Below are 13,137 nucleotides of genomic sequence, written 5' to 3'. Positions count from 1 at the left end.
GGCCTCACGTAGCAATAGTATGCAGGCAGTACCTGGAGGATGAAGGAACTGAAACAATTGAATGTCCTTCACGATCCCCTGCCTTAAACCCAATAGAACATCTCTGGGACATTATGTTTCGGTCCATTAGGCGCCACCAGGTTGCTCCTCAGACTGTACAACAGCTCAGGGATGTCCTCACACAGATCTGGGAGGAAATGCCACAAGACACCATCCGCTGTCTCATTACAAGCTCATGGGGGCCACACAAGATACTGAAAAGCATTTTGAGTTGCAGAAATTAAGTTTTGGAAAAAAATGGACTAGCCTGCCACATCTTCATTTCACTCTGATTTTATGGTGTCTACACAATTGAGCCTCTGTAGGCTGAAAACTCTTATTTACATTAAAAGACTTGGCGTCCTTTTGTTCCTAAGACACTGACCTGTCGTTATTTGAATAGATTTATAACTTCATATTGAGATCTGATGTATCCAATGTGTTTCTTTAAAGTGCTCCATGTTTACATTTCCTTCTCCTCTGAGCTTGAGTCCTCTTGGGTGAACTATTATAGGTAAAATATTCAAATAAGTAGTCACACATAGCGCTAAAGAGGTGATGTGATATATCAGAAGCTTCGTGGTAAAACAGTGAGAGAATGTTAATTAGTTTAAGAGGGTGCAGAAGACAGGTGATATACTTCAACATGCACGAAAATACTCAAATATTCATATATGGGAGTAAAAATAACTATACGTTGTAGCAGATCAATGAGGAGATTTCTACAAGCGAGGTTACAAAAGCTGCCCGGTGGACAACATAAAGATAACTTTGCTGAATCCATATAGTTGCAGGTAAATCAGGGGTCAGCAGCCTGCCACTCCAGAGCCACATGTGGATCATTTACCCCTCCATTGTGCATCTTTGGTTAAAACAAAATGTTTTAAAACATTTTTAAAGGTAGATATAACTCATTCACAAACAGTTGAAGAATGGTATGAGTCATTCAACGAGGATCCTTACACCGGTGGCCGTAATGCTCCATCAATCCTTTGTAGATTATCAATGTCATACTGACACATTTGAACTTCATTTGAGCTTCATTTATCAGAGGAAATCAATTTATTATCAGTAAGCACGACCGGAATTAAAGCTACATTAAATTATAATCCACTCAATTATAAAGTAGATCTTCTATATTTGAACAAATTAAAGGATTTAAAGTGTGTCCCATAGTTTTATTATATGGTAGGGGTCACTTCATCACATCTGACTTAGTATTAATATTTATGAATTTGTGACTGAAATGCACCAGAAACAGTAAAATAAAGAGTTTGTGTTATCATTTAAGACTTTACACTTCCATCTGCTTCATTGACATGATCCTATGGTATTTTATTTTGAAAGGAAGTCATGCAAAGTTCTGTCAAAAGCTCTGAACTATTTCATATTTTTTTTTAAAAACTGTTTCTCTTCATGTTTAGGTTTTATTTATGCCAAAAAGAACACAATACTTAATTTAAATGTATCAAGTCAGTAACAAAAACATAAATATAAATCAGTATCTTATTTTTTAAAGGGTTAGTGAAGACTTTGTTGGTCCTACTGGGTTTTGGTTGGTGAGAAATCGACCCGAATGGCTCTTTAAGTGTTGAAGGTTGCAGACCCCTGAGCTAAAGGCTGTAAGGGTAGGAAACCCAAACAAATTGACAATGTTACCCCTGTCACATGCTGACATAACGGCTTGAAAAGATAATGAAGATGAAAAGAAAACATCATAACTGTGACCTAATGAGTCTGATCTGATGAAACTGAGACGTAATGAGGTTAAAATGATTAATTTTGAATATCCAATAATATAAACTTTAATGAATGAATTGATGATGGTGTTAGTGACAATACACTAATGTACTAATGACAGCAAGCTGAAGCTGTATTACAACTATTCCTTATAAAAGTTGTAAATTATGTATATTAATGTTTCCAATATTGAAAACAGGATCTAAGTGAAATGAATAAATTAGGCTGAAATAATAATAATTCTGGTTCAACAATAGAATTTGTTACTTATTTATTACTTGTTCATTTATTTAGTGTGAATTTATTTTTATACATTTTTTATATATTTTAATATGAAAGTTGTACTTTCCATCTATACATATAAGCTGAAAGTTGCCTTTTCTATAGTTAAGTCTTTGTGGCTCCATTTTTGTGGTGTTTTTCTCTCACAGTCTTACAATCATTTACGCTGAAGGGTCACAGGTGTCACAAGCAGATAGAAACTTAAAGCAGAATTACAAAACAGTTGCATTACACAAGTGATTTGATACATCTTGTTGGAATAACAGAGTGAAAATGTTGCCAAACAGTCAATTATGAAAATGTACATGTAATACTTGACCCCAGCCACTTCTTGCAATATAAGCAAAGTGATTTGTAACTTTTCTTCTAAAAGTTTACAATAAGCCAACCATGCAGTGCGTTTTTGTATGCCAACTTTGATGAATTCATCTGCTCAGATTTTTTTGTGCTTTTTTCAGAGAAGATGCAGTGTAGAAAGTGGAAGTGCCTCAGGGACACCAACATAAAGCAGCAAAGGGAAAAAGCTGGAGAAAGAATGGGTCAGCAGCAGGGTCAGAAAGAAAGTGGAGATACTCTGCGGTCTTGTCTTTTTACAACCCTTTTGGAATCCCCAGAGAGACCAGTGGTAACATGGGTTAGACGGTCAAAGAAGACAGGACCTTTGCAGAACATACTGAGCAGCATCGGGAGACAGAAACTGTCAATGGGGATTGGAGTACAAGTGAAACCACTGAAATGAAAAACAAGAGGAATCCATATGGTAAACACTTCAGTTGGACTGCAAGTTGTTTTTTTTTAGTTTTTATCATTTCCAGTGATGAGAATCAATGTCACATTTTTAAGGATAGTAGAGGGATAACGACAATTCAATTCATATCAAAATATATGTTGCTGAGACGATTCATGGTTGAGATCGTTTTTTTAACAATCCGATTCGATTCGATTCACTGACCTAAAATTGATCCAGGACATCTTTATCCCAAACTTCAACCAGTGTGACTCAGAGATAAATACCTGGAACTGAACAGTGCAGGATAAGTTTTCAAGATTCCTTGCATTTCCTCAAGATGATCAAAGTGTATACAAACAAACAAGTAAACAAGAATTAACAGTAAATCCAATCACATTTTAGTTTAAGAAAGTTCAGTCCACTGTTGTTTGTCCACATAAAAATATTAAAAAGGAAGCATTATTTGAACATTATACCACACTTATGGTCACTTGACTTTGCTAAACTCAAAGTGTTTCCACATAATGGACTGTAATGTTGGTTGATTGTTTTTTGATGCCATCACACGCAGGGCTGAGTTGATAAAATTGATTCATCAATCTGAGTTTATCTAAGATTAATAGATCAATATCTGATCCATTAAAACAGAGATTGATCTAACGTTAAAGTCTGCTTGCTTGGTGCTAATATATACTAGGGTTTCACACAGGACGGATAATGCTAACGCTAGGTCCACCTAAACATACATAAATGAAAATCTACATAAACTCACAGGCATTCATTTTACAAATTCTTAAGAAAATATTTTTAAGTTAATCATTTGTGGTCTAAAGCATCGTTTTTTGCTCATACTTTCTTCTTCTCCTGGAATAAGATGTGATGCTATAGCGCAATCGCCACCTAGTGGCTGAACTGAAACCTCCTCCAGGAGAGGCAGAATTGTTGAAGCTTCTCTGTTTGAGAATTGATGTAACACTTGTGCTATTATCAATCTCATTATTATTTCAGTAATAAATTGTACAGTATATGAACTGTATCACAGTATAAAAATAAAAAAGCCTTTAGAGACAATGATACGAATGCAATCTAAAAATCTATACACCTTTATCCAGGATATAAAGAACAGCAAAAAATATATTTATTTATCTATTTTTTACCAAAGATTGCTGCATTCTTCGACTTAAAAGAGAGTTAGTCTCACTACTAACTTCTGACTTTTTCCCTCCGTGCCCACTTTCATTTTTAATACTCAGCATTTCTTTTTGAGCCAAATGATGACCATTTTTATGTCTCCTTAAATTCATAGCCCACCTATGCCTTTTCTTGCTCTTTCATTTCCAACCAGTCAAAGTTTGTGACCGTGGTTAAGTGGAATGCAGGAGAGATTGCTCCCAGAGAGTGACCTCATAAGGATTTCCCAGAGAGGGAGCGTCTCATCAGAGACAAAGACATGCAGCCTGGGTCCTACGTGGTCAACTCCACTGAAAGTGGATGATTAGCTTGCAGTTGGAGGGTATCAAACTGAAAAGAGCAACCCAAGGACTGCAGACAATCCTACGATTGTCCACAACTACAAGACACACTTAGAAGAAGATTTGAACAAGATAAATCTCTAAACAAGATATTTTAGGGACCATGACATTCTACTGCTTCTGTGGTACTACGGCATGAAAGCACTGCCACACCTATCATGGTGTGGCAGTGACACTTGCTTTTAAAGTTCCACTCCTGTCACCTTTTAATCTTTTTCAGGGGTGTCCAAAGTATGTCCAAGAGGGCCAGCCCTCCTGCTGGTTCTCCAGAAACCCTGCCTTTTCTGCTGCTGATTACCAGGATCAGGTGTGTTTGGCCAATGAGGAACTTCAATGGCAGATTGGTTGGAAAACATGTAGGACACTGGCCCTCAATGACTGACCTGATCTAATGTAAAAGTGTTCCCAGTGGTATTTTAATTATAATTATGTCAGTTCTAGCCTCAATCAAAAAAAACTGTATTGTTTCTATGTCATAGTTTCTGCAGAGCGGCAAATTCGCCTCTGAGTTGTGGGCGTCATCGATCTTTTACCTGCTCACCCACTAGCTTACAGCCCCTCACAACCCCAACTTAACATTACCAGTGCAACAAAAATGGTGAGCAATAACAAAGCTATCCATCTGTACAGTTTTGATCCAGATTCCAGCTCAGACGAGGAAAATAAAGATGTACATGAATCTATGCATCTGAAAGTGGATCCATTGGACTTAATCGGAGCAAGGAGGTTGTGACCCAGTAGTTGAAGCACCTAAGTCACTGCTATAGGCTTTTTCTAACAGTATTTATTTTGTCTGCTCCTGATTCTCAATTTGAATAAATACATACTCAGACACAATTTTATGCTTAATTATCTTGATTTGTGTCCTCCATTATGAGAAAAATGCCACAAGAACATGTTGAAAACACCAAAAACACTATTTTCATTGGAGTGAGAGTTTAGTAAACTCTCACTTTCCAGAGGTGGGACCAAGGCATTGTTTTGCAAGTCCGAGTCAAGTCCCAAGTCAAAAGCACTCAAGTCCCAAGTCGAGTCACAAGTCATGACCAACAAGTCTCAAGTCGAGTCACAAGTCCTACTATTAATGTTTCAAGTCATTTCAAGTCATTTAAAAAACAATGTAATATTAATTACACAGATCATGTGTGCTTTTATGAACTGTATTTTGCAAGCATTTTAGCTAAATTCCCACTGAGTTGATGCATCCCTGCCTCAAAAATCCAAAATAATTTATCTATAACAAAAACGCAGTTAACCACATTTGAAATGTGGTAAGATGGAGACAGCAGGGAACCAGGGTAGTCTGGATATTTAAGGGGTCATACCATGATTTTCTTAAGCCTTTCAGAGTGAACTATATCCATATATATGATCATATATTACCTTTGGAACACTAAAAAACACATTTATGAAATACTACCAGTTATTTTCTTTAGTTTTTGTCCTATCCGGAAGTAAAACAACTAAATTCCTGAGGCTCCGCCTGCTGCTGCGTGTGGCTGCCGCCCATTTGATTTCATTCTAGAGCCAGCAGTGTGTATTTGTTTTTTCCTTCAAAAATAAATATCAATTTTTTTTCAAAGATGGATGCACATACCATATATCTGCCCTTAGTAGGCCCGGCCATCGCTACACTTCTTCACAACAAAAATACACTCAAGACTGTACCCAATGGGGGGTCTTAAAGGAGCCCCGCATCTAAAGTAACAAACTGTTTGAGCTGGAATTTATTCAAGACACAACAGGAAGATATACGATATTCTGCATCTAAAATGAAAGTGTTTTTTGCCGATCATCATTAGCTCTGTGGAGAAATTGGGTGTTGGTGTTAGTCTGGGGGCGGAGCTATCAGAGCAAACTCTTCCTAAAAGGGGCAGTCTCACTCTGTGACATCAGATCTTGAGGACCTGCTCGCTTTCGTGGGTATGGGAGGGGCTGCTGCTAAGACCGCAGTTTGTAGAGGATAACTTAGAAATGCATGAATGAATCAAAATACCACTTTAGAGTTCTTTATGTGAGGAATGAACATTAAAATACACATAAAAGCTCAAAAAGTTGATTTTTCATGGTGTGGTCTCTTTAAATCCCCTCACTACAGACCAGTGATGTGCACTTAAGCTTGTGGGTGATGAGGTACTGACTCTTTCAGTCTAATTTATAAACTAGTATAATTATCAACTTATGATTCTGTTTCATTTCAGCATTTTTTTTTAATAAAAAGAGCGGATAAAAAAAGAAGAACTGAGGAAGAACGTAAAATGCAGAGTGGTTTAGTTTGACTCGAAAAAAACAAAAAAATATATATGAATAGTACATCTAGGTTTATGTTTAACATTTCTGGTGTGAAATTGATTTTTTGTTGTTTGAGATACATTTTTTTTGTATTCATTACAAAATTTCTGTCAACTTACTGTTAAACTATCTCGCATTAAGTTAACAGGAGATAAGTTAAATTATGTGTTCAAGACAGAAAAGTAGAATTCAAAACAAAAATGCCAAGTGTAAAACTAATATATAAAAATATATATTAAACCAATATATATATATAGGTATATATATTTAGTAGAGCTGCGATTAAAATTTCTAATCGCGATTAATCGCATTGTCCTGAGTTAACTCACGATTAATCGCAAATTGATATGTGGCCTTTTTTTAAGGAAAAAATGTGGAATTTAACAGTTTAACAATTTAACAATTTAGCAGTTCTTCATTAATTATGAAAACAAGAATGGCAAAATTTATAGTTTTCATCAGAAATACTTTATTTTGTAACATTGTATTGAGATAAACTTTCTTAACAATAAAAGGCTGTAACATAAAATGCCTAACAAAAGCCCAAGTGCAAGTGAAGGGCATTTTAAATTCAAAACTTCAATCAACGTTCAGTGGCTGCAGCTCGATGCAGCGATGTGTCCAGCGGAGCTCACGCCATGAATATGCCGGCAGATAGACCGCTATGCTGGGGCTGGATCACGCTTAAACCTCCAGAACATTTAAAACATCCCCCGGTGCGCTTGCTGTTCGGAACGTTGGGGGTCCACAGCTATCGGGACGCGGCAGTACTACCAGACGTGGTACTGGACGCGAACCGGGGCCGGGTTAGAGTGCAGGAGCTCTCCAGGTCCTAGCGTCGGCCGGTTTTAGCTCGCAGCTCGGTGGTTGGAGACCCGCCGTGATCTAGTGAGAGCAGCCGGTGAGTTAGAGGGCGGGACGCCCGCACGCGCGGTATGCAAAGGGACGTATGAGAAAATCCGCGATTAATGCGTCAAAAAAATTGTCGGCGTCAAGCACATTTTGGATTAATGCGTTTTTAACGCGACAAATCTGACAGCCCTAATATTTAGAAAGTGTCTATTCACATGAAATTTTATGTATAAACATATATTGTAAAGGGAGGCGGGACTGTGTTTTTCTGCAATTTGATTGGTTGGACTGTCAGATCAATCAAACGTAGCCCTAATTTGATTGGATGTTGGGCCGACACCACAGACGAATGTAAACAAAGACAGACAGAGAGACCGTGGCGCGCGGCTTTTCTCGATATACTTTATAATCCGTGGATTTAGGGGAAAATAGCAAGTCTTTCCGAGTCAGAGGGTTAAAGTCCGAGTCAAGTCACAAGTTATGTATATCAAAGTCCAAGTCAAGTCACGAGTCAAAGGTAGGAAAGTCCAAATCGAGTCTAAAGTTGTCAAATTCATGACTCGAGTCTGACTAGAGTCCAAGTCATGTGACTCGAGCCCCCACCTCTGTCTGATAGTACATGGACCTGACCCCAAACTCATGCTGCATCATCCACATGACACCATGGGTGAACCCTTTCTCCAAAACTACAAACACATAAGGAGTTGATGACTCCACAAACCCTCCAGCTCCCTATGGAGAGAGAAGAGCTGATCTACAACTAGAATCTCTACAACAGTCCAGACTGCAGCTCGCTTCAACTGTCGGTACCTGTCAGCTGACGGAGGAGTCCCACAAACCAACCAGGCTCTCAAGGACCCCTTCTTAAGATGAATGGTGACCCTGACTTTGGTGTACATCAACAGATTCAAGGATTTCTACCATGTAGGTCAACCCAGCAGTGGAGGTTGGAGTTAACCCAAACACAACTGATCAGAAGTAAAACTTATGTTTGGGATGATTTGGTTTGGGTCTATTCCGGTGACCTTTCTGACAGAACCCTCTGCATTTACCCGGACTTGGGACCGGCACACAGAGACACTGGATTGTGTCCCTGGTGGTTGCATTATTCTGCCAAAAAATGGCATTTGAAGAACCCAAATGCCATTTTTTGTTGTAGTTTTGTCCTCAGCCTCCTGCCCAGTCATTTTTTTTAAGATCAAGACTGCCTACATTAACCTTTTGAAGGGTGTTACGGCTGTGGCCGTATTTGGTCTTGTCTTTGTTTTTGGTGCGGTGTATTTTTGTCAGAGTGGGACTCCTGTGTTTGTGGATCTTTGTTTGTGTGTTTTTCTGTATTTGTTTCAGGTGTGGTGCTGGAGGTGTGGCTCCTCATTGGTCTAACCTGAAGGAGGGGAGCCTTCAAAACCACCGCTTGGACCTTCAGCCCACGAGAAGGGAGCTGGGCTGGAGCCCGTCCCCACTGCAGCTCAGTGATCTTCTCCACCTGCTTTTGATTTGAGCACTTTGTAGTTTCTTTGTTCATTTGGTTTAGGTCCCACTCTGTGTTTAGTGTTGGCTAGGTTAAGTTAAGTGAAGCTGTAGGGGTGAACTGCCATTTTATTTAGTAAATCTTTTCTCCTGTTTCTGTTAGTCCAGGGAGGTTAGTGTTTGTCTTTCTTTTACCTTTTCTTCTGCAGGTAAGCTCCCTGGGTTGAGATTGTTGGGGTTTTGTTTGTTATTTTGGCCTTGGTTCACCCTGAAGCCTTTTGCTTCACATTTAGTTATTGTTTTAGTGTTTTTGTCTTGTAAATAAATGTGTTACTTTTTATGGAGAGGTATGTTGTGTTTTTGTTACACATTTCTTCTTTAATTTAGCATTTGAAGAAACCAAATGCCATTTTTTGTTTTAGTTTTGTCCTCATCCTGCTGCCAGTTCTTTTTTTTTAATCAAGGCTGCCTACATTAACCTTTTGAGGGGTCCTAGACCTGCCGGAAACCAGGAACCCTTCTTGGTGGAGCTCCCTGATGCTGTCTAAGGGCAGCTCTGTGTTGTTGGAACCTGCTGGGCATTTGTCTGCATCCAGAAGTTTCCTCCAACACAGGCGGACGTGCTAGTTTTGGAGCAGGAAGCTCTCTTTGAGCAGCTCTGACAGGAGGCTGAAGGGGGGACCTCAAAGCAGCTCTCTGTGCTTGTTGAGCGTACTTTGAGGCTTTGGTTTTCAGGGTGACGTTTTCAGCCAGAACTTCTTCATACTCTTTTCTTGCAGCAACGACTTTGACCTCCAGGTCTTTTTGGTCCAGAACCTCCAAACTTCTTTGCTCCACCTCTTTAGTGAGGTTAAAGTTTTGTCTCTTCAGGTCCTTAATGTTTGTCTCCAGATTTCTATATTCTGTGGAGACTCCTTCTAATTCCTGCTTCATGACCTGGAGGTTCTCGACTTCCTCCAAAAGCGATTTATTGCGCTCTTGGAGTTGGCCGATGTACTCCGTGGTCTCATTAAATTTCTCGGTCATGGGCCTGAAGTCCTCACATTGCTGAGAAAGAGCGCGGATCTGTTGCTTCAGGGATTTGAATTCCGTCTCTACAACCTTCCTATCAGCTTGCAGAGAGGAATACTGAAGCTTCATCTCAGCGTCTTTCTCAGACTTCTTCTGCAGAGCTGTGAGCTCTTCTCTGAAGACGGCGTTTTGTTTCTGCAGAGACAGAAACAAATCGGATTCTTCTTTGAATCTGTGCTCCAGCTCATCTGCAGAACTACGTTGTGTAGAATGTAGCTGAAGAATCTCAGCTTCAAGGATGGAGTTCTCCTCCTCCAGAGACTTGGTTTGGGCGAGGATGGTGGCAGAACGTTGTCTCATCACTGCCTCCTCCTCACGATGTCTGTGGAGGTCTTTCAGCTGGTTCTGGAGGGTGAGGTTTTTCTCCTGCAGTGTCTGGAGGTGATCAGTGTGGTCTTTCAGCTGCTGCTGCAGAGGTTCCAGGGCCACGATGGTGGCTTGGACCTTCTGAACCTCTTTCTCGAGATCTTGGTTCTCCTGGCTGACAGATTCGGCCGTGACCTTGACTCTCATCAACTCGCTGGACAACTCTTGAGGATCCCAAACTTTCATCTGGAGTTCCTGAAGAGTTGCCAGGAGGTTGGTGTTAGTCTCAGTCAGCTGGTCGATCTCTAGCTGCTGTTTCCTACAACGCTCCTCCAGGGGTTTTTGCTCCTGGATTTTTTTGTTGATGCGTTGCAGGTCTTTTTCCAGCTTCTTGGTTAGTTTAGTGGCTGATTTCTTTGCCTTGGAGAGTTCAGCGCAGGTTCCTCTCAGGTTTTTCTTGCCTTCCAGCTCAGCGGCGAGGGTTTGCAACTGGCTGGTCAGCGAGGAATTTTGCTGGACTCTCTTCTCAAGTTTGGAGAGATTCTGAGCGAGGAAGCTCTCCTCAACCCCAGAATGTCCAAAACGACGGAAGAACATTTTAAATGATGATTTTCAAGGTAAAAATGAAAATCTTTAAAATGTTCTGGATACGAGATGCAGATTTTTGTAGCGAGAAAAAAAATCTGCGAGTTCCTCAGTGTAGGTCGAAGGTACTTGACGGGAATGCAAGGCTTCTAGTAGCTGGGGAACAGAAGGTATGCTCTCTGGTGTGAACCAAACGGGCACTGAGACACAACTGAATCTGGGTCCTATTTATAGACTTCAGATCAAAGGGGATGACATCACTGTGTGACATCACACTATAGTTCACCACAGTGTGTGACATCACGTGTTTGTCTGTAGCCATGGTAACGGCTTGGCAGCTGGGGGAAGTCCCGGTATTTGTCTGTCGCCATGGTAACTGTGTAAACGCAGAGACATCTGGAAAGATCTAGAAAAATCTGGAAGCTTTCAAGCTAGGGGAAGCTAGGGGAAGTCCCGATATTTGTCTCTGTGTTTACATAGTTACCATGGCTACAGACAAACACGTGATTCTGCCATTTTCTGGCAGAATAATGCAACCACCAGGGACACAATCCAGTGTCTCCGTTTCCGGCAGGTCTAGGACCCTTTGTTACGCCCCATTCAGTCTAGGGGTTCTGGGGCCTAACATAAAGGTAAATTAAAGAAGAAATGTGTAACAAAAACACAACATACCTCTCCATAAAAAGTAACAAATTTATCTACTAGACAAAAACACTAAAGCAATAACTAAATGTGAAGCAAAAGGCTTCAGGGTGAACCAAGGCCGAAATAACAAACAAAACCCCAAACAATCTCAACCCAGGGAGCTTACCTGCAAAAGAAAAGGTAAAAGAAAGACAAACACTAACCTCCCTGGACTAACAGAAACAGGAGAAAAGATTTACTAAATAAAATGGCAGTTCACCCCTACAGCTTCACTTAACTTAACCTAGCCAACACTAAACACAGAGTGGGACCTAAACCAAATTAACAAAGAAACTACAAAGTGTGCGCAAATCAAAAGCAGGTGGAGAAGATCACTGAGCTGCAGTGGGGACGGGCTGCAGCCCAGCTCCCTTCTCGTGGGCTGAAGGTCCAAGCGGTGGTTTTGAAGGCTCCCCTCCTTCAGGTTGGACCAATGGGGAGCCACACCTCCAGCACCACACCTGAAACAAATACAGAAAAACACAAAAACAAAGATCCACAAACACACAGGAGTCCCACTCTGACAAAAATACACCGCACCAAAAAGAAAGACAAAACCAAATACGGCCACAGATGTAACACCCTTCAAAAGGTTAATGTAGGCAGTCTTGATTTAAAAGAAAGACTGGGCAGCAGGCTGAGGACAAAACTACAACAAAAAATGGCATTTGGTTTCTTCAAATGCCATTTTTTGGCAGAATAATGCAACCACCAGGGACACAATCCAGTGTCTCTGTGTGCCGGTCCCAAGTCCGGGTAAATGCAGAGGGTTCTGTCAGGAAGGTCACCGGAATAGACCCAAACCAAATCATCTCAAACATAAGTTTTACTTCTGATCAGTTGTGTTTGGGTTAACTCCAACCTCCACTGCTGGGTTGACCTACATGGTAGAAATCCTTGAATCTGTTGATGTACACCAAAGTCAGGGTCACCATTCATCTTAAGAAGGGGTCCTTGAGAGCCTGGTTAGTTTGTGGGACTCCTCCATCAGCTGACAGGTACCCACAGTTGAAGCGAGCTGCAGTCTGGACTGTTGTTGAGATTCTAGTTGTAGATCAGCTCTTCTCTCTCCATAGGGAGCAAAACTGGAACCAATTAGGAACCGAAACCAAACAGCTGCTTTGGCACCAGAACCGCATAAACCCAATTAGTGACTTTTGCTCCTGCGGCAGCACCGCTTTTCTCCTTCAGAATCTACTGGAATCACATTGATCGTGTTACCGGTTGAAAAGTTACAGTACGTTAATGATTTTGTGTTTAAGCGTCATTCAGGTGTTAAAGGGTTAAATGTTAAATTTAGCTTTAAGAGAGCAGGACATAACTTATTTGAATAAATCTTACTAAGACAAATTCCAGTAGTTTATTGGCAGATTACTTTTCATTTAAAGCAAGTGAAGCAAATCAAATATTCTATATTAGAAGATACGGATGATGTTGAGAGGTTAAAATTATTTATTTTGAAGAGATGTACAAAAGCATAACTTAGATCACATAAAGAAATTAATCACCGCAAAACCTTATAAAGATCTCAATGACAACAAAAATGAAAATCGA

At 40.3% G+C, this 13,137-nt stretch overlaps 1 protein-coding gene across 1 annotated transcript in view; it reads right to left on the bottom strand.

Annotated features, from left to right (window-relative positions):
• Positions 1 to 11,636, bottom strand: part of LOC112149246 (GRIP and coiled-coil domain-containing protein 2-like) — a 523,867-nt gene extending 512,231 nt beyond the window's left edge. Inside the window, exon 1 of the mRNA XM_024276847.2 lies at positions 9,436 to 11,636. Within this exon, the coding sequence (XP_024132615.1) occupies positions 9,436 to 10,911 (1,476 nt within the window). The 5' untranslated portion in view covers positions 10,912 to 11,636. The remainder of the gene's footprint in view (positions 1 to 9,435) is intronic.
• Positions 11,637 to 13,137: the final 1,501 nt, after the last annotated feature.

The sequence above is a fragment of the Oryzias melastigma genome, linkage group LG13, assembly GCF_002922805.2.
Source record: "Oryzias melastigma strain HK-1 linkage group LG13, ASM292280v2, whole genome shotgun sequence".
Classification (NCBI taxonomy): domain Eukaryota; kingdom Metazoa; phylum Chordata; class Actinopteri; order Beloniformes; family Adrianichthyidae; genus Oryzias; species Oryzias melastigma.
This window is presented reverse-complemented; position numbering and strand designations above follow the sequence as displayed.